This window comes from Microtus pennsylvanicus, chromosome 14 (assembly GCF_037038515.1).
Source record: "Microtus pennsylvanicus isolate mMicPen1 chromosome 14, mMicPen1.hap1, whole genome shotgun sequence".
Lineage (NCBI taxonomy): Eukaryota > Metazoa > Chordata > Mammalia > Rodentia > Cricetidae > Microtus > Microtus pennsylvanicus.
The window spans coordinates 39,286,463-39,308,524 of NC_134592.1; the positions used below are offsets into that span (position 1 = coordinate 39,286,463).

General features: G+C 46.2%; 1 protein-coding gene across 9 annotated transcripts in view; it reads right to left on the reverse strand.

Moving 5' to 3' along the window:
• The window catches only part of Syne2 (spectrin repeat containing nuclear envelope protein 2), a 297,565-nt gene that overhangs the window by 44,234 nt on the left and 231,269 nt on the right, over positions 1 to 22,062 (reverse strand). For all 9 annotated transcript variants that reach the window (XM_075947894.1, XM_075947893.1, XM_075947890.1 and 6 more), the window contains 13 exons: positions 21,544 to 21,690; positions 19,799 to 19,975; positions 16,680 to 16,835; positions 13,221 to 13,373; positions 11,003 to 11,173; positions 10,463 to 10,593; positions 8,877 to 9,081; positions 5,718 to 5,897; positions 4,791 to 4,919; positions 2,655 to 2,809; positions 2,420 to 2,564; positions 1,729 to 1,823; positions 212 to 446 (listed from right to left, as the gene is read on the reverse strand). In XM_075947894.1, the coding sequence (XP_075804009.1) occupies positions 212 to 446; positions 1,729 to 1,823; positions 2,420 to 2,564; positions 2,655 to 2,809; positions 4,791 to 4,919; positions 5,718 to 5,897; positions 8,877 to 9,081; positions 10,463 to 10,593; positions 11,003 to 11,173; positions 13,221 to 13,373; positions 16,680 to 16,835; positions 19,799 to 19,975; positions 21,544 to 21,690 (2,079 nt within the window). The remainder of the gene's footprint in view (positions 1 to 211; positions 447 to 1,728; positions 1,824 to 2,419; positions 2,565 to 2,654; positions 2,810 to 4,790; positions 4,920 to 5,717; positions 5,898 to 8,876; positions 9,082 to 10,462; positions 10,594 to 11,002; positions 11,174 to 13,220; positions 13,374 to 16,679; positions 16,836 to 19,798; positions 19,976 to 21,543; positions 21,691 to 22,062) is intronic.

Sequence of the window (22,062 nt, forward strand, 5' to 3'; positions counted from 1 at the left end):
ATATTAAAGATGTAGAACTCTCAGCTTCTTCTCCAGCACCATATCTGCCTGTGTGCTGCCATGTCTTGCCATGATGACAATGAACTGAACCTACGAAACTGTAAGCCAGTCCCAGTGAATCGTTTTCCTTTACAAGGGTTGCTGTGGTCCTGGTGTCTCTTCACAGCAATAGAAGCCCTCACTCAGACACTCCACACTGTGAGTCTATTACCTTCAGCTCATGGATGAGGCGTCTGGTTTGGTAGAGGCTGTGACAGTCCCGCTCCTTCACGGCAGACAGGAGGTGGCCGGTGTCAGCGAGGAAACGGAGCAAGTCCTCCACAGAGGTGGTGAAGAACTGCCACTCTGCCACCTGCCCGTCGATGTCACGCTTCCTCTGCTGGACACCCCGGGCAGCGCTCTGCCATCCATCTGAGAGCTTTGAGACTTCGGAGACAAATTCTGGCCTAGGAGAAACAGATGGTGAGAGAGTCCCAACACGGACAGGTAGGAAAGGAAACCAGCGAGGACGGACAGAAGTCTGCATGCACAACTCGCGTGAGAAACAACAGCGTCATGAAACCTGAACCCTCTCTTAAGCACAGTGAGGGGTGTGATGTCACAGGTAGACCTAGCCTGATGTTTGGTCAGCACCCGGGGAAGCATTCCCTTAAACACCCAGAGCTATCTTCACATACACGATGCCAAGATCTTCCTGGAAATCTAGGAACTGGACCAATGGAAAATGAATAAAAAAGTGGGTGTTGGGTCATGCGCCAGAGTGCTTTACATAACCAAACACCCAAAAGTGAGCCGCACCACGGTCACCCAACTAGCTCTTCTCAGGTGAACAAAACCTCTCACGTGAGACGTGAGGTCATTCTCTATCATGGGAAAGTCCCGCTTGTCATAATGAGCAATCAAAATAGCTTAGTGCGCTGGACGGGGCCTGCGTGTATCCCTTGAGGACTGTGAAAGAAGATTCGGAGGCCAGGGAAATGATAACCTATCAGGGTACTCAGAGATTCAAACAGCTGGGCCACCTCTGCATTCTGGCCATGTCAATTAGCTCCATGAGCAATGGTTCAGCCTGCTCGGCAGGCTGGCCTCAGGGCTCTGCCTAGCCTGCCTGCTGCTGTCCACTGACTCCATCTGAGATGCCTGGGGAGACAGCTCTCCTCTTATGGCTATGACACAGCTTCGTGCTTGGGATAGTGAATGGCACCTCACAACTCATTGTCTAATAACAAAACCTCGGGGGTGAGACGGGAGAGAGAAGGGTAACACAGACACATCATTCAAAACTTAGTTAATATGCTCGGGGAGCGGCCCTTCCCAGAAGCCTCTGCGCTGCCAACCTCATCCACTTCCAACAGGACAAGGCACCATTAGAATTTATGTGACCATGAGGCACAACCCTGTCCTGATGCGTAGGAAGAAGCCGGTCCCATGGTGAGACTACAGGGCACGGATGTAGTCAAGAGTTACGTGTTGACCGTTAGAAGGATTAGACAAAAACCTACGGTGCCTCTTGTAGAGAGCCAGAAGAGAGGTGACCCAAGGCTCCACACATGAGCAAAGACAAGGATGCAAAGACTTTACATAACTACCCCGAGAGATGAGAACTCATCATAGCATTGTATCAATTGATTAAAATGCCACATAGCGCCCCTAATCACGTGCAAAGGCTCCTGGATCAGAACACCTGTCCCGCCAAGAGCGTTAGTTCTAGAATCCCATACAGCTTACCTGGTCTCGGTTTCTGCTGTGTCCAGGAGCTGTAAGGACTGGGCCACATAAGCATCAGCAACTGTCTGGTTGATAGAAACTTCAGCTTCCAACATCTGTTTACAGACCAAAACGGAAAATATCAGTTGACAGAATTCATTGTTAGGAATCTGGAACTTAATGCTTCCTAGGAAAGCTCTCAGAGGACCTGTGGAGTGGATACTTTTCAAGTTACTGGATGTTAACTGCAAAACAGTTCAACCATCATTTTAATATTATTTAGGCATTTATTATTATTATTATTTTGCTTTTTTGAGATAGGGTTTCTCTGCTTGTTTTTTGTTGTTGTTGTTGTTTTTTGTTTTTTGTTTCTTGAGGCAGGGCTTCTCTATAGCTTTAGATCCTGTCCTGGAACTAGCTCTTGTAGACCAGGCTGGCCTCAAACTCATTGAGATCCTCCTGCCTCTGCCTTCTGAGTGCTGGGATTAAAGGCATGCTACACCACCTCCCAGCATATATTAGTATGATTTATGCACATAATACTGAAAAAAATCAGACCTGGTAATAGTAGCTATGCCTAAATGCCTATGATCATTGGAGGACAATTAAAAAAATTTTTTAGAGACAGGAACTTCTTTGTTTCAATTGAGTCTCTTTGCCCTGCCTTCTGCCCCAGGGTGAGCAGCTGAGGGACAGCAGAGCACAGGTTTACCTCGTAGGTTTTCTGTTGCTCCCGGAGAGCTGGGAGGCTGTGGGCAACGTTCACGGCAAGTGCTTCTTTCATCTTCTCCAGAAGCTGGGTCCATTTCTCACAGTAATGAAGGAAGTTTTCCTTCAACCCGTTTCCCTGAAGTTTGCTATAAAGATGTGAAAACACACAAAACCGAGCCTTATAATGACGTCAATTCTACCTTCCCTGAAGCCATAGTAGGGAGGGGTGTTCTGACCTGCAGTGGTCCAGCGCCGTGGCTGTTGCCCGGATCCACTGCCGGTTCACATTTTGTAATGTTTTTATTGTTATGTCACTGAGGGGGAGCCGGAGGCTCTCTTCATTCAAACGTTCAATGTCAGGTGACTGGGCTGTCAGCACCAGTACGTGGTTCTGTAGGGGGAAAAAAGTACAGATAAAATGTCTACACAATGAGATGGCCTCCTTACCATAAAGATGAGGGAAAACAGGGTCTGAATAGGTAATACAACTTATATATAGTCAAACAGTTAGAGCGAGAACTGGGTCCAAACTTAAATTTCTCAGTGGTGTTCCTATCTGTGGTCAACAGCCTGTATATATGGCATGGTGGCTACTCTGACCTGTCAACTTTTTTTTTTAAATAATATTTTATTTAGTCTTTTATTTTCTTTAGATTTATTTATTATGTATACAGTGTTTTGTCTGTCTGTATGCTTGCTGGCCAGAAGAGGGCACCAGATCTCATTACAGATGGCTCTGAGCCACCATGTGGTTGCTGGGAATTGAACTCAGGACCTCTGGAAGAGCAGTCAGGGCTCTAAACCTCTGAACCATCTCTCCAGCCCCTGACCTGTCAACTTTGACAAGATTCAGAATCACCTAGGAGACACATCCTCAGGAATGTCTGTCAAGGTGACTTCGGGGAGATTTAACTGAGGAGGAAGACAGCTCTTGGAAGATAGCATGCTATGGGGTGGGAGGCATGTCTGAGCACAAAGAGGAAGAGAAGCAACCAGCTGATGTCACCGCTCATCTTTCTGTCCTTCCTGACTACGGGCGTGGTGTGTCAGGCCGCCTCACCCGAGCACGCCCCCCCCCCCCGCCATGATGGACTGTGGGCCCTAAAACCATGAGACAGCATAACCCTCCTTCTCACATCAGAGGGTTCCTCTGTGGAACTCCTCCAACCTGTATGTGGGCTTCACCTGCAGAGCCGCCTTGCTGGTCTCCAAACCCTTCACAAGTTGCCTTTGCCAGGAATTCTGTCACAGCCGTGAGAAAAGTAACACACAGGCGCACCACCTAAGCAGCCCAAGAAGTAGGGAGGGACACTAAATTCTGACCTTAAGCAAGACTGAAAATGAGGGGTTTTGTTTTAAAGCACAATTCTGGACCTCCAAGCCCTATGTAACTTGCCAATACCGTGACCTTCAGTAGGCTGCAGAGAGCCTACACATCTTATGAAAATCTGGTCCTTAATATGTTCCTGGCTGAGTGTGGTGCTTAAACCAGACTTCAAGGAAGCATTCAACCCGTGTTTTCCTAGAGTGTGAAGTCAAAGAAAGAAGATTCATCAAAACACTAATTTTAAGAAGCTATTCCAGGAACAGCCTCTAGGTCAACAATATGTCTACAGTATGTTCAGTAAATACTTTCCACAAGATCTGCGCTCTCTCTTGAGCTCCGCTGTCACAGTCTAGGTCAGGAACAACAACGTCTTCGGGTTTTAGCTTTGTGGCCCGTCTTGTCTGGAAAGCAACCACTCAATCCCGTCCTCCTAGCGCAGAACCCTCATGGGCAATGCGTATGTGGAAGAATGACTGGGCTTAAATAAAATTTTGTTTACAAAATTAAAAGGTGGCCTGGGTTTGGACAACATGCTGTCACTGATAATTCCTCACTAAGGTTATAAATACTGATCTTTGGGCATCTGCAGGGTCCAGGATGCCTTAGTTCCTTTGTTTATCTTACGTTAATTATATAAAATCACTAAGGTGATTAAAAAGAAAAAAAATGCCCAATTTCAATTGACTATTTTGTATTTGATCTTCAAACCATCCCAAAAAATCCAATTAATCACAACAGAGCCTTCCTTGAATATATGGGTTCCAAGAAGCTGGTTCATAGTGATCTCAAGATAAAAACACCTATAGACAGTACATACATATCAATAATACCGCCATACTAATAATTGATTAGTGAAACAGAGCGGGGATGAAAGGGAAGTGAAGGACTGAGCTCATGAATTAATCAGGATGCAGATGAAAGGGAAGTGAACGGCTAAGCTCGTGAGCTAGGGTGCAAGCAGATTCTTGCGGTAGTAATTAGCTTATTGTTTTTTTTAACCCAATGGAAAAGCTAAGCCCCTAAGAAAGACACATATTGTCAATACCAGGAACGATCCAGGAACTTCTTCTGTCTCTTCATGGTAAAGCTTATTCAAGTTTTCTTCCTCGTGCATAATAAGATCTTTTAAATAGTCCAGCCGGTCCCCAAAATCCTTTAGTTGTGCCAGAACAATCTGTAAAGAGACATTTTCATTAGAATAATTTCAAGAGTATGTATGACAGAATGAAGCAGAGCATTCCTGGCTGCTAAGAGTTCAAGTTATTTTCCCTTCCAAATTTCACAGAGGTCTGCAAAGGCCCTGGGACTTCATTCTGTGGCTTTGGTCTTCCTAGACCAGTTCCACACAGGGAAGGGAGTATTCTTAAGTTTTCTTTGTACTACTTAAGTTTTCTCCTTCCTGATGATACTGAGACAATAGTAGAGATTTGTGGCTGTCTATGTAGTTTGCACTCTACAACGTGGGAAAATAATGGGGATTCCAGCAGCCACGCCTATGTCTCAATTACGCTACTTGGAAATCCAGATAACAGCCCAGCAATGGTGGTGCACGCCTTTAATCCCAGCACTAGGGAGACAGAGGCAGGTAGATCTTTATGAGTTTGAGGTCAGCTTGGTTTACAGAGCTAGTTCCGGGATAGCCAGGGCTACACAAAGAACTCTGTCTCAAAAAGCAAAGCAAAACAAAACAAAACACAACCCCCCCCCAAAAGAAATGTAGATAATGAGACTGAACAGGGTATGAAGCAGACTCCTTGTAAAATTAACATCGTCGGCAAAGAAGAAATGGCCATTTCAGAGCTAGCCCTTGCCCATGTGATTAAGCAAGACTATGTTTGGGAGGCCATCACCCTCCAGCTTCCCTAAGGTGCTGTGCAAACAGCACAATCGCTTCACAGGATTCAGCAGTGTGGGGAGGGCGGCATGAGAATGCCCTTAAGCACCACTCAAACGGAAGAAGAGCAAGGCGAACCTCAAATTCATTGGATTTCGCCAGCAGCATCTTTTCCAGATAGGCAGCTGTCTGGAGGGAGTGCAGCTGTTCAGAATGGAGCCCAAGGGTGCTGGGGTCTGCGGGCTGTGGGAGCTGGTCCAGGAAGGTGGAGTTTGCAAGGAAGGCCTCTTTCGTCTCCAGTACTTCGTGCTGCAGCTCCTGGGGAAGGAGAAAGGACGACAAAATGCTGATTCCCCCCAATCCACAGTCCCCAGCCCCTGCCACTGTGCTTCTATAAATTTGGTGTGGCTGCTACTGTCTATTTTAAATAGCAGAAAAACTTAAACTTTTCTGAAGATGATGTATCTTCCTGGTGCCGCTCTGAAATTTGGCAGTTTAGAGACGAACCTCTCATTCCCACTGGTGGCTCCAGGTCCCAGCAGCTGAACTGAATCAAGACGACTTGTGTGCTTTGTGTTTCTAATTATCCAATACTTAAGCTGACTTTCAAATCAGCTCAAGAATCACTATAGGCTGTCCCTTGCCGGTGACGATATATCCCAATATAAATGGATGCATGTAGCATCTGCAGCGTCTCTCTACGAAGGCAGACGGCAGGCTACTCTAAATCTGTTGCTCATTTTTGATTTGATCTAGGTCACATGATATGAAACATATCTTGCTAGCCAAGTTGATGGAGGAATGATGTGGGAGTGATTTCTTATCAATAAAGAAACTGCTTGGCCCTCATAGGTTAAAACATAGGTGGGTGGAGTAAACAGAACAGAATGCTGGGAGAAAGAAGCTGAGTCAAGGAGTCGCCATGATTCTCCCACTCCAGGCAGACGCAGATTAAGATCATTCCTGGTAAGCCAGCTCGTGGGCTACATAAATTATTAGAAATGGACTATTCCAGGTGCGAGAGTTAGCCGAGAAAAGGCTAGATATAATGGGCCAAGCGGTGTTTAAAAGAATACAGTGTCCGTGTAATTATTTCGGGGCATAAGCTAGAGCTAGCCATGTGGGCGGCCGGGTGCAGGGCACACAGCCCAGCCGCTCTTATTTCAACACCAAGTTACATACTATGGCACATTCACGTTCGGGGTTTCCCCTCACAGTCCTGCAAAGACAGCACAGCTGAAACTGCTCTGCTCTTACAGCCTAAAACCACGATCCCCCCAAAAAGCCATCCTCACACGGCACCAAGTCCAGGTTTGGTATTTCTGATATATGTGAGGGCATGAGTGAGTGTCTGAGCTGTCCACCTTGTTTATTATTTTGAGTCACAGTCTCTTCGCCGGCTGAGGCTTACTGACTTGGCTAGGCTGACGGGCCAGTGAGCCCTGCTATGTCCACTTCTACAGCACGGGGATTTCAACAGCCACACTTGGCTTTGGATTGAATTCAGGTCCTCATTCTTGTGGCGAGTATTTAATCCACTGAGCCATATCCCCAACTCTCCTTCTCCTCCTCCTCCTCCTCACCACCAGCACCACCACCACCAAGACTTTCTTGTTTCAAATTATGTGTGTTGTGCTGGCTAGTGTTTTGTCAATTTGACACAAGCTAGACTCATTTGGGAAGCAGGAACCTCAACTGAGAAAAGTGTCCTCACTACACTGGCCTGTGGGAAAACGTGTAGGACATTGTCTTAATTAATGACTGATCTGAGTTGGCCCAGTTCACTACGGGGAGTGCCACCCAGTGGTTATACATGACAGGTTGAGCAAGTCATGAAGAGGAAGCCAGTAAGCAGCGTGCCTCCATGCCTCTGCTCCAGTATTTGCCCTGCCCTGAGTTCCTTTGATGATGGGCTGTTATACGTAACTATAAGCTGAAATAAACCCCTTTGTTCCCAAGTTGCTTTTGGTCATGGTGTTTTATCACAGCAATAGAAACCGTAGTTAAGACACGTACAAACGTTCATGTGTGTGTGTGCACACCTATGTAGACCTTAGTTAAGATATGTACAAACGTTCATGTGTGTGTGTGCACACCTATGTAGACCTTAGTTAAGATATGTACAAACGTTCATGTGTGTGTGTGCACACCTATGTGGACCTTAGTTAAGATATGTACAAACGTTCATGTGTGTGTGTGCACACCTATGTAGACCTTAGTTAAGATATGTACAAACGTTCATGTGTGTGTGTGCACACCTATGTAGACCTTAGTTAAGATATGTACAAACGTTCATGTGTGTGTGCACACCTATGTAGACCTTAGTTAAGATATGTACAAACGTTCGTGTGTGTGTGTGCACACCTATGTAGACCTTAGTTAAGATATGTACAAACGTTCATGTGTGTGTGCACACCTATGTAGACCTTAGTTAAGATATGTACAAACGTTCATGTGTGTGTGCACACCTATGTAGACCTTAGTTAAGATATGTACAAACGTTCATGTGTGTGTGCACACCTATGTAGACCTTAGTTAAGATATGTACAAACGTTCGTGTGTGTGTGTGTGTGCACACCTATGTGGACCTTAGTTAAGATATGTACAAACGTTCGTGTGTGTGTGTGCACACCTATGTGGACCTTAGTTAAGATATGTACAAACGTTCATGTGTGTGTGTGTGCACACCTATGTAGACCTTAGTTAAGATATGTACAAACGTTCGTGTGTGTGTGCACACCTATGTAGACCTTAGTTAAGATATGTACAAACGTTCATGTGTGTGTGTGTGTATGCACACCTATGTAGAGGTACTCATGGGAGCCAGAAGAAGGTGTCTGATCCCACAGAACTGGTGTTACTGGTGACTGAGCTACCCAACCATGGATGCTGAGAGACAAACAGGTCCTCTGGAGAAGCAGTACTCGTTCATAACTGCTGGGCCATCTCTCTAGCCCCACCCACCCAGCCAGGATTATTTTTGAGTCAAGAGATTCTTTCATGATCACAACCAGGTGAGGTACCGTGGCTTCTATTTCGGATTTTGTACGTGGCTTTTGTTTAGGGGCTTAACTGCTAGAATAGAAGTGTAAACTTGGAAAGGGGTGGTGGCAGGAACCCCTCGATCCATCTGCCGTCTCGTTCTTCCAACCTCACGTTGCATCTCACCTGTGTCCGACACAGCCAGCTCAGGACACCTGTCTGACTACTTTTCTGTCCCTGTGGTCGGTCTCATCCCAAGGTCATGGCCACACCTTATGAGACCTGTCTTGTTGGCTGAGGTGGCTCTGTACCCACCTTTATGTCCTGCAGGGCCGGGGGCAGGATGTCTGCCAGGTTGTTTCCTGACATATTGATGTTGGCAAGCTGCTGGAACTTGGCCTCCTGCTGCTGTAGCCGGGCTGCAGCTTCTGTGTGAGCACCGTGAGAAGCCTTCCAGAGCTGCAGCTGACTTCGGGCCTCCTGCAACTGGTCTGCGAGGTCCTGGTTCACCCGGGTCCACCTGCCAGAGTAAAGTTAACAATACAACCCTCTTTCTATCTTCCCTGTTAGCAGAATTATATACACACACTCTACCAGAAAGTTAAAAGGAGAGAGAGTCCTATTTTTATTTTATTTTTTTTTTTGAGACAGTCTCTCTATATTGCCTTGGTTGTCCTGGAACTCACTATTGTAGACTAGGCTGGCATCGAACTCAGAGATCCACCTGCCTCTGCCTTCTGAGTGCTGGGATTAAAAGCGTGGGCCACCATGCCTGGCTTTTAAAAAGGTCTTTCTTACTTACACTGTTCTTGTGTCAAACAAATTTACCGTGCAACTATAGAAACAATATTCCTTATTTTCAACTTAAAGGAAAAAAAATTATTTCATTTACACACTTTTTATCTTGCTTGTTTGTTTTCATTTACTTTAAAAAAATTTTCCATGTTATTAATAAAAAAAAAGTAATAGAAAAGGCTAGCCAGGTGTAGGCTCATGATTGTAATCTCATCACTTAGCTTGATTCAGGAAGAAAACTTGTAATGACAAGTTTTAAGCCAGCTGGGAATATACAGCGAGTTTTAGGTCAGCTAACAACTGAATGAGATTCTGCCGGGAGGGAGAAGATAGATGGGAAGGAGGATGGGGGAGGAGAAAAACCAGTTTCAAATGGTTGGACAAAACATTCTGCGGATCATCTGTTGCACTTGTGTGAAAGGGGCCAGCGATGTAGCTCAGTGGTAGAGCATTGGTACAGCACAGGCCAAGCCCTGTATTCAATTCCCAGCAACTCAAAACAGCAAAAAACACCTCCAAAAAGAATGACCTCGTATGCTCAGCAATGACGCGAATCCTTTAACAGCAACAGTCTATGTGTGAGGGGGCCCTGAAACCAAATGCGAAGCTTGGTACGTTATTGTCCCCCCTTCAGCGGGGACGCAACGGAGACCTGAGGATGCCACGTCAGGGCATGGAATTTGCTGTCCTGTGTTCAATACTTTATTGAAAGCCGGTGTGCATGGAGGAAGGCCTGGAAGCAGCCTAGCTTCTCCACATTGCCTCAGGGAAACTAAGTCACTTTCTAAGGGATGTTTTGACCATGCCCAGCCCACCTTACCCTACAGACTCCCCACTCCCCAGTGTTCCTGATGCTGATTTGGGGGTTCCTGAGACCAAACCTTGCTTTTAGAGGATGCACTCTGGAAGCGGCTGCATTAGGGCGTGTCTAGCTCGGTTTTCCAAATGCTGTATGAGGCACACTACAGCTCTCATGACACTGAACCTTACACGATGAACTACACCCTCTAAAGCAGAGCCACAAAGGACACCAGCCATCTTGGAGGAGTGAGAAGCCTTTAGAAGGCCTAAGGGTCAAGACAGCTGGTTGATCTTTCTGTGCGTACCTTGAGTGAGCATCTTGGCATTTCTCTTTCATTATTCCAGCAATGGGAGGGCAGGAATCTTCGAGTCTGCCAATAACTTCCCGCAGCTTCTCCCAGTTCCCTTCCCTGCTCTCAGCTTCATCCTGAAGGGCCTGAGGACACAGAGAATGGTCAAGTTCAGATGCTGTGGCCATCCCTCTGGAAGGTAGTGGCTTCCTGACACAAACATGTAGACCTTACAGGATGGTGACACACGATCAAGAATGGGAAGGACTGGCAAGGCCTTCCTTCCTCAAGGTTGAACTCAGAGTACTAAGTTATTAAACACACGGCACTTGTCCATACATGCAATTTCACAAACCGTGAAAGTAAACAGACACAAAAAATTCAACACATAATTCCTGTGGCCCACAGACCCAATTTTAAATAAAATTCTAAGATATGCCTTTGGTACCTCTCACCACCTTTTGCTTCTCTGCAAACAGCACTAAAGCACCTGCGTTCATTACTATGCTCGCGTCCACCTTCAACTTTTACCGCTGGCCGCACTGCTGGACTTACCTGAAGGCTCTGCACCTGGCAGTCCAAGGCCTCCATGGACAAAACAGCAGGCTTGCTGTGCTCCATGGAGTATGCCAGCTGGATTGTCGCCACATTGGCCTCATCGTAGAGCTTGTCAAAGGCCTTCCACTCCTGTAGCGCTGACTGCGTGGAGGCCCTGAGCCGATGGACCTATGGGGAGAGCAGAAACTCATATGACCATGCCTTCAAGCCCCTCGAGGAAGGTGCCACCTGCAAATGCTTCCCCCATCCTTGAGGGCAGGAACCCACCATTTCCTATTTTCTCTTACTCCTGGTGGTAACCTAAGCAAACAAGGTTAAGAAATCACTGAGTGGGCTCTTTCCTAGGTCTCCCCACCCAGTAGCTTGTCTTTGCACCTCTCAGTGATGTTCTCCGAAAGGACAAAGTGATCATTTTCCAGGAAGCCCGGCTTCTTTTCCCCTCTCTGGCTGTTTCTGTTTCTAGCGTCCTATCTCGAAGGCCAGTCGTGAACATTTAGGTTGCTTTTTAAAGAGCTTTACAGTTGTGACGCTTACGTTTATAGCTGGTTCATTTCAAGTGAAATCTTGTATGAGGTACAGAGTCACCATTGTGCCACTCTTTTTTATGTTGATATCCGGGTGCCTAGAGGCACACTGTGAAAAAACTCCCCCTTCTCCCGGTGAATTAGCTTGGTATTTTTGTTGAAAGATCAGCTGAAAGTTTATTTATTTACTTGGACTCTTGCATTTATCTGTGCCTCTCCTATGATCCTGATAGCTGCATGCTTTATATACACTATCTTAATTCAATTTCCCTTCTGTATTTTCATGACATTATATATTCATTACATTGCTGTTATCTGTTCATGTGCATTTCCTGCACTGCCCGAGCTCCTTGAGGGTATGATTCCATTATTTTCTGCTTTCTCTTAACTCCTGCTGGCGAGCAGAGTAACTCAAACAAACAGGATTGACAAATGACTCAGGGAGCTCATCCCTATTTTCCCAGGGAAGGGATGATGCTGCAGGTTGCCTAGGGCTTTCAGTCACACAGCTTGTCCCCAATTCCCCCTAGGAGCAATGGTTGAAAGCAGATCTTAGTACATGGTGTATATACCCAGTGAGGATTCTGGAGGAAACACAAACGCATGATAATTGGCTGGCTTTCGGAGCATCCTCCCTGGGTGGGAGGGAAACACCCTTGGCCAACCTCAGCTTTCTCTTCTGGTGCTCTTCTTTGCAGGGGCATCTCGCCTCTCTCTGCCCACCTCTGGTATTCTCCCTAAGCCCACCCTGCCCCCAGCTCCCGAGGCTAAGTAATATGGACCCCTCCTTCCTGCTTGCTGCACCTCCTACATGCTGCGCTGCTTCTTCCTAACTGCTGCCGGGAGCTGACCTGGAAACACTGCCAGATGTTCAGCTGGCCTGAGAAACGGAGACATTTGTGCTTGCCTGAGTACGTTAGACAAAACAAAGATAGCCAAGAGGGTCTCCTGCCTGACAGCGCCCCATCATGATCTACGGCTTTGGGGCCAATTATTTAGGGCATGGACTTGAAATGCCTCTTTCCACTTCAGTGTGTCTCTCAGCAGCTCTCTGGTTTTTTTTTTAATTTTTTTAATTTATTTATTTATTAAGGATTTCTGCCTCCTCCCCGCAACCGCCTCCCATTTCCCTCCCCCTCCCCCGATCAAGTCCCCCTCCCTCATCTGCTCAAAGAGCAATCAGGGTTCCCTGACCTGTGGGAAGCCCAAGGACCGCCCACCTCTATCCAGGTCTCCTAAGGTGAGCATCCAAACTGCCTAGGCTCCCCCAAAGCCAGTACGTGCAGTAGGATCAAAAACCCACTGCGATTGTTCTTGGAAACAACCTAGATGCCCTTCAACGGAAGAATGGATGAAGAAAGTATGGAATATATACATATTAGAGTATTACTCAGCAGTAAAAAACAAGGACTTCTTGAATTTTGCATACAAATGGATGGAAATAGAAAACACTATCCTGAGTGAGGTAAGCCAGACCCAAAAAGAGGAACATGGGATGTACTCACTCATATTTTGTTTCTAGCCATAAATAAAGGACATTGAGCTTATAATGCATGTTCCTAGAGAAGCTAAATAAGAAGGTGAACCCAAAGCTCTCTGGTTTTTTAACAGGGGGCAAATCTCTGCGATAAGAGAGCAGTAACAACAACAAGTGAAAAGATTGTCTGGGGAGACTGAGTGATGTCTCTTACCTGGCTGGTCACATTACTCTTCTTTTGAAACAGGTCATCAATCCCAGACGCCATGTCTTCTAACAGCGGCATGTCTCCCCCCTCCAGAGTCAGCGAGCTTTGTCTCAGCTCATCCAGTGCTTTGGATTTCACGGCAAGTTGATTTTCTATGTCCTAGACAACACACACACACACAAAAGCATCACACTACAGAACAATAAGCAAACAGGAGTTTACTCTTTTCAAGTGAAAACTGCCGGTGGAGCACACAGGGAGCACCCGCAACATACGTAACACCCGCAGCAGCGGCATTTTAAACATACTTCACTTTTTAAGACAGGGCCTTTGTCATGTAGCCCAGGCTGGCCTCAAGTTCAAGAACCTCCTGCCTCAGGCCCCTGAGTGCTGGGATTATAGGCACGAGCTATCTCGGCCAGCCTCACAGATACTCTTTTTGTTTTTCGAGACAGGGTTTCTCTGTGGCTTTGGAGCCTGTCCTGGAACTAGCTCTGTAGACCACGCTGGTCTCGAACTAACAGAGATCCGCCTGCCTCTGCCTCCCCAGTGCTGGGATCACCTCACAGATATTCTTAATTCAACTTTATATTCTATATTTTAGGAGCGTCTAGGGAACAGGTTGTTGTCGTAGGCTGGAAGTCATGCGGGACAGATAGTCTTTGTCAGACAACTCCCCGCACTAGCAGTGTGGCCCCAGTCATCAGACCCCAAATCCCCATTTCCTTAGCACCCAGGGCCATTCATAGCTTGAATTTAATGAAACCACAAGCTGGAAGAAGGCGCTTGCACACCGCCAAGCAGCACTTAAACGGCAGGAGCACGGTTCCTGCCTCTTCAGTTGCTTAACAACTTGCGGTCTTTTTGTATCTTCATCTATTTTTTTTTTTTTTTTTTTTTTTTTTTTGGTTTTTCAAGACAGTGTTTCTCTGGTTTTGGAGCCTGTCCTGGAACTAGCTCTTGCAGACCAGGCTGGTATCGAACTCACAGAGATCCATCTGCCTCTGCCTCCCGAGTGCTGGGATTAAAGGCGTGCGCCACCACCGCCCGGCTTGTATCTTCATCTATTAAGGCACTCATAAAGCCACCCCACTGGCTCTGCGGCTCATCTCACGAAGGTGAGGCAGGAGGATGGCTATGAGTTTGGGGGCTAGTCTGGTATATATAGTGAGATCCACAAAGGTGATTCTCATGTTTGGGAGTGGGCCTGGACAGCCAGAGCATGAAGTGACAGAAACTCTGATCTCTGTATTCTTCCACACCTGCACATGGCTGGACCCTTTGCTTTAACATCACCCTGTATACAAGTGCATCGTGGGGTCCTTGCTGGCAAGGGGCTGCGTTTCTCGGCTGTTGTTCTGCAGACAAAGGAGTACCTCTGAAGCTGGCTTTGCCAGCAGGACTCACGGAGCACCACCCTGCTCACCCCTCCCCCACTCCTGCGCAGAAGCCACACTTGTGTCCTTGAACCGCAACCAGAAGCCAGTGTTTTCCTCTGTAATATGAGGCCTTGAAATGTGTTTGAGAATGCTGAATCACTGTGTCCTTCAAATTCCTAATCATCACCCATAAGATTTCTAAGAGTAGCTTCCAGCAACTCGCCATGTTTCCTCTACAGTGCAAGGGCGTTTCTGTAAGAGGACTACTTAGCAGGGAGCTGAGAGGAAGTATCAACACACAAACACACTTTTTTTTTCTTTCTTTTTTTTGGATTTTCGAGACAAGGTTTCTCCGTAGCTTTTTTGGTTCCTGTCCTGGAACTAGCTCTTGTAGACCAGGCTGGCCTCGAACTCACAGAGATCCACCTGCCTCTGCCTCCCCAGTGCTGGGATTAAAGGCGTGCGCCACCACCGCCCGGCTTACAAACACCACTTTTACACCAGACCACAACCGATAGTATAAATAATAAGCTTGGCCGTACTAGCACACCAGCCCTCCCCTACAAGCATCTGCTCTTGCTTCTCCTCCTCGAAATAACATGGACTGGGCCCAGCCATCCTGCAGCCCACCCTTGTATCACTGGAACCTTCTGGTATTTTTACGTATGCTAGCTCCCACCTCACCCAAACGCTAATCATCTTCCTTTAAATTCTGATTTGCAGCGCGAAACATTAGGTGAAATGAAGAGACTTGCTAATTACAGAGCTTCCCCAGAAGCTAACTCCAGCCTGTCTGTGAGAAACAGTGTTAAATACCTTTGAAATCTCCCAATTCCCAAGGCTGGAGAGAAAGCTCAGATGTGGAGAGTGCCCACCACTCTGGCAAAGGACCCTATAGTGCGATTCTCATCACCCAGCTCTAGTTGGTATCTGATGCTGCTGGCCTCCCAGGCACAGGCATTCACACTCACTCTCACTCACACACACACACACACACACACACACACACACACACACACACACACACACAAAATCATAAAGCAAATCTACGGAAGACTCGCTTAGGTCATTACTTTGCGACTCCTGGCAGCTTCCTGCACAGGAATGTTGAGCCCCAGGCAGATGCTAAGGTAGAGGGGAGAGTGGGAGTGGGAACAGGAAGTGACCTTCAGAAAGGACCTCCTAGTTGCTGCTCTTTTTATTTCATGACGGGAGCTGCCAATAACCTCAGAAGAACAGGACTTTGCCCCAACTATCCAGCCCCAGAAGAGGCTAGTGGGGAGCTAGGCTGGTGGGGAGCCTTCCCACAGCAAAGGCAGAAGCAGCACTGGCCCTCTGCAGCCACGGTGACAAGTGACCTGTGACTGGGGCATGACTAGCTCTGGCTGCGCTTCCAAGGATGGGGCCACACCTTGGCGAGAGTTTCGAGGGTGGCGTGACCTGGCCAATGGATAAACGCCCTTATACCCAAGTGTGACCGGGTCCAAGGGACAAGTGGTCCTTCTGGACCACTGTACACAACAGGTGGCAGAAAATGATCTTCTTCGGGCAAAGTGCAGAAGGCAAGACTAAGCATAATGGAAACATCTGAGTCATTTTGCCAACGCTGGGCAAAATAATAAAAAATACAGATGGGAAGGCACGGAAGCCAAAAAATTCCCCGGAAATGTTTCCTTTCCTTAAAAGTGACATTCAAACCTCATAAAAAGCAACAAAGACCACGCAAGGGCCTTCTGCCTATGATTGAAAAAGCATCACTTTACAATTATTTAAAACCCATGGACTCTTGTCTAACTTATACGAAAAAGTAAGTACGGTCATGCACCATACACGTGTCGGCAATCCCATACTGCCCGGGCGTGTAGCTGGCAACCCCATCCTAGGTGTCTGTGAGTAGAGGCTGGGACAGCGTTCGCTAACCATGGACCTCTCGGATGTGTCCCTGTCACTAAGCAACGCATCACTGAGTGCGCAGGGGAGCTGGAGCAGCATCTCCAGGAACTACAGCATCTTTCCTCTTCCTCAGGACAGGTGTGGGCACTGTGTGGCCCAGACACCGGGTGGGCAGGATGCTGCCCCTCCTCACCTGGCAGTCCAGGAGGAGCTTCTCCATGGAGATGGCACTTTCGGGTTTTTGGAGTATCTTCAACTTCTCTTCCTGTGCCTCCAACCAACTGTTCAAATTCTGTATTTTGTTTTCATTCTCGGTGATACTTTCCAGAAGTTGTTCCAAATGTTGTATCTGTATGTGATGGAGAAAAAAAAATGTTATGAAGGAAAATTTACTTTCATCTCTCTTCTTAAAAATGGGTGACAGTTCGCATGGGAATGTCCCCCATAGGCTCTGGCGTTTGTACACCTCGCTCCGAGATGGTGGAGAGGTTTTGGGAGATGTAAGCGGTGTGGTCATGCTAGCGGAGCGGGCTTTGAGGCTATACAGCCTCACCCTACTTCCAGTCTGCTCTCTCTGCTCCTGGCTTCCTGTTAAAACCATGGTCTCTCAAACTGGGTGGCAGTGGTGCACGCTTTTAATCCCAGCACTCAGGAGGCAGAGGCAGGTGGATTTCACACTAGAGAGAGAGTTCCAGAATAGGTTCCAAAGCTACACAGAGAAAACCTGTTTTGAAAAATCAAAAAACAAACAAACCCAACCAACCAAACAAAGAAACAAAACCCAGTGATCTCTTGGTTTCTTGCTCAGGTCACCATGCCTTCCTGTCATGATAGGCTCTTCTCTCTCTGGAACTATAAGCCCAAATAAACTCTCCCTTATAAAAGTTGACTTGGTCATAGTATTTTATCCCAGCAACAGAAGAATAACTAATACAAAATGTAAATAGCATTATGTGGTTAGTTAATTTTATTTTGCTACAGGATTTGCATCCTTTTGAAATGAAAAGATAACTTGGTTTCTTCTAAAAGTTGTTAAATATTTTACATAACAAAAATGAATTGGTCATTCTGGAATGAAGATTTGTAAAAAATAACTCCTCTCTATGAAAAACAAAAACACATTTTTTTTTAAAAAATAAAACATAATCTGTTGAGAGAGCTAACTGCTCTGGAGTTTCATAGTAGCTATGCCAAATAAAATTATGTTTCTAAACTTCAATATTTTTTATTATATCCTTCATTAACACTGGTATAGTTAAAGGAAGTTTTCTTCTTCTGACTCTCTAGAGTTGCCTAACAATTATTTTCTTTAAAATTTTTTTTAGCCTTATTAACTTATTGTATGTGTAGGGATGTTCAGCCTGCATGTATAGATGCACCGTGTACGTCTGGTACCTGCAGAGGTCTGACGACGTCATCAGATTCCCCTGGGACTGGAGTTATAGACAGCTGTGGGCCACCATGTAGGTGCTGGGAACAGAACTTGAGTCCTCTGCCAAGAGCAGCCACTGCTTTTAATCATTGAGCCATGTTTGCAGCTCTGCTTAGCAGTTTCTTGATAGACATCGATAGGCTATCAACATCTCAAATAATTCAACAGTTTAACAAGACAGGTTATTTTCTAGTTCTGATTTTTTGTAATACAATTTCATTATGTAATCACGGTATATACAAAGTTTTATTCTTCTTCTGTTGGTCTGCAAGCTCACCGGGTTGAGACATACCCAGCCAGGTGAGCCTTTAGTCTCAGAACTCAGCTGATAGATCTGGGAGTTCAAAGCTAACCTGATCTATATAGCGAGACCCTGTCTCAAAAAAACATAAAATAAAAAATAAAAGATCTCTTCTTAGATGGACACAGTATCACTTGATCAGTTGTTCTAAGGTTGGAAATTAAGGCCCTGTACATTTTTGCAAGTATAAATAATACTGAGAACATTTGGTACACTTCTTTTTGGGAGGACTATCAATCCACTTAAAATAACTGTCTAAGAACTACACTGGATGATTAAGGGATCCAATGAAATTTTAGATTTTTTTTTTTTAAAAACATTCCCAATATTTTTCAAAGAAATTTTAGGTCATTCCCACACCAACAGTGTAGCTTTGGGTTTTATTTTGCTAACTAATTAGCTATATGTCCTATAGTGTTTGTTTTGGGTGTCTGAGGATTAAGATGGATACATCTCCATTTTTATTTGTTGTGGGATATTTGTACACCGCGTGAAGGTGTAGTGCTGTGATTAGTGTAATAAAAAGCCTAACGGCCAATAGCGAGGCAGGAGGTGTGGGCGGGACTTCCGGGAGACAGACAGTAAGGAGTAGGAGATGAATCTAGGTGTGAGACAGACACCCGGAGACACAGAAGCAGCAGGAAGTGTGCGTACTGGCACTTCCTGTAGTACGAGACAGAATGTAGATCAACAGAAATGGGTTAATTTAAGTTTTAAGAGATAGAAAAAAACCAAGTCTAAGCGAAGGCCAAGCTTTCATTATTAATAGTAAGTCTCCGTGTCATTATTTGTGAGCTGGTGGCCCAAAGGAGTGTTCAACCATGTTTATCTATTAACTAGATTTCTTCTTTTTTATTTTCTTGACTTTTCGAGACAGGGCTTCTCCGTGGAACAATTCTGGCTGCAGGGTTCCGTACACTCTGTAGACCAAGCTGGCCTCGAACTCACAGAGATCTGCCTGCCTCTGCCTCTTGCATGCTGCGATTAAAAGTGTGCCACCACCGCCTGGCTTAACCAGAATTTCTGATTTTGAGAACTATCAAGTTGTTCATCTATTCACGTACTTGAAAATTTAAATAGGAATCTTAATTAAATAAACACACTTGTGTGCTTTATTTTAATACAGAAAAGAGATGGGGTATTTGTTACTATTGATATTAAATACTTTTCTCATGAACAAGTTTTCTCCACATTTCATGACTCGCGCAGTGGAAACCCGCCGCGCGCCATTTCTTTTTTCTTGTTCAGTCATCTCAAAGATGAGACTGCTTTGTCCCTTTGGACATGTTTCCACAGAAAATGCCAAACTCTCTGACCTTTTGGTGGCCTGACATATTCCTTTTCACTTGCCCAACTTTATTTCCCCAGGAAATCTCAACAGAACCGCAAGCGTCACTCTCTTCCTCTGTTGCGTGCACCCACGGGAAACGCTAAAGCGCGGGGTTTACAGGCGCTGCAACTGGGGCGGTTAGGAGGCTTCAGAATGCAGATCAGCTTTCTGAAGAGCGCTTAGCAGTTCTCAGCAAGGGGTATTTTGCAAGGATGAATTCAATCATCCAAGGGTGACTACAGGACGCACCTTTCTATTCAGGGTTCCGTGCACTCGGTGCCACTGGCGGTTCATCTCCCCCAGGTGCTCGGCAAACTCGGTCCTTTCATAGCGCTTGCTTTCGACATCGCAGGTGCTTAGCTGAAGCAGTGACTGGTTAACGAAGTCAACTATCCATTGCTTGTAGTCCATCTCCATTCTGAACTCCTAAAACACACGGACAAGCAAAATGAAACACCATTGTCAGGTGGAAGGCCATCACACAAACTGTATTGCTCATATGGCTGGACTCTAGGGGGCGCGATCCCACCGTCGGAAGCGCCTCCCACTTTCCCCACCTTCCGCGGGGTCAGAGTGGTTGCTTTATCCGCAACACATTCTTAGGCACAGCGTGACTCACTTCCCTTTGAACACACTGGAAACTGCACCACATAATGGGAGCTGCTCTCTGTACTGGGCTAGCAGGTCCCTGGTCTGACACAGTGGTCCTGTGAGAAGTTGCCTGAGAGTTATGTGAGATTCTGAGTCATTTGACAACAGGACAGAAAGCAAAAGGGTCTGTCACACCTATAGGGAAGCTGGCCAACTTAGGCAGCTGTACTATCCCTTGGTGACAAAGGCCTTCTATGGTTATTTTGTTCTATCATGGCTTTAAGTTCTACCCTGATCCTAAACCCACCAAGGGTAACTATGTATCTGTCAAGCCTGTCAATCTGTTGGGTTTTACTCAAGAAAGTTCTAGCTCTGCTAATGGAGACAGCCAGGAGGAAGCAAGTAGAATGTTCTAGTAACTGTAGCTTATGCAGACCTTTTGAAGATGCTACCAGGCATTCAAGCTAAGATGCGATGGTAGGTAAAAACCCAAATCAGGCCAGACATGGTGACATACACCTTTAATCCTAGTTCTTGGGAGATAGAAGCTGACAGATCTCTAGGATTTGAGGCCAGCCTGGTTTACATAAGCAAGTTCTAGGTCACCCAGGGCTACAGTGAGACCTGATCTTGCAAAGAAGAAAAAAAAAATTCTGCCACACTCATTCTTGGTCATTAAGTGATTCATCTTCTGCCTTCCAGACACTAGCTCCATCACTGCCAGCTCTTTGAAGGCCACGCCCAGGCTCCTCATTTACCTGCCTGGCACACTCCTTAGCACACATGACTGTGTCTTGTTATATGCTAATGAAATCTCAAAATTCAGATCTGGAAGGACATAAACTTTTCTTTTCCTCGGGGACATTTATTAGTGACCACTGCAAGCCAAACCTTGGGGTATTTCTTCCAGGTGAGAATCTCAGTTAAGGCAGGGAAGGAAACAGGGATGAAGCTAACCAGTGGTAACAGCACTGGAACTAGAGAAAGGGTCACAGAGACAAGTCTGGCAGATTCATCTAACCGGGCAAGGAGACCCGGGGTGGAAGAGCCTCCGAAGTCATACGTGGCTCAGAGTATGTGTAAAGCGGGTAGTGACATTTCAGACAGCAGGGGCAGCGTGCACCCAGCATGTGTGTGGGGGGGGGGGGAAGGTGCCAGAAGGGGTGAGGAGGCACCCAAGCTGGATTTGGTGCTGATGTGGTGGGTGAAAAGATGAGCTCAGGGAGTCCATTAAGAACTTGGATTGTCTTCCCTAGAGTAATTGCCACTCCCTTCCCTTCCAGCCTCCTTCAGGCCTGTTTCTCTTGATCCTATCTCACAGGTCTCTCGAGTCTGCTTTTCCCCCTCTAAGTGACGCGCTCCCGTATTCAGTGAAAAGGCCTCAGCCCCTGCTGTATAATTACCTTGAGCTTCTGCAGACGACTTTTGACTTGAGCCGCAGAACGCTGGGAGAGCTCAGCGTCCTCGCCTGCAGCCTGAGGCTCCACGGCGTCCATCCAGTTGATCATCTCGGAGATGGCGCTGCGAGAAGGCAATTTCTCCATCTGAAGCTGCAAGGGCAGAACGATTTCCATTTAATTACCTGCTGTTAACCGGATGGATCAGGGCATCGCTAAGGAAGACACCTGCTTTGATAGACAGTCTTGCGACATGATTATGCAGATTAGCCATGAAGACAAACCCAGTATTAAAGTTTCAAACAAGCGACCCCCAAACAATATAAAATCCATATAAGCCAACTCAGTGGCACAGAGACAACCAAGAAATAAAGTAATTAAGCTTGATTTCTCTCGTAAGAAAGACCTCATTGGAGGAGAGTCTAGTAATTAAGACCTATATTCAGTAGTGTGTGCGTGCGCGCGTGCATGCATGCGTGCGTGTGCGTGTGTGTGTATGTGTGTGTGTTGGGGGCTAGGCAGTGT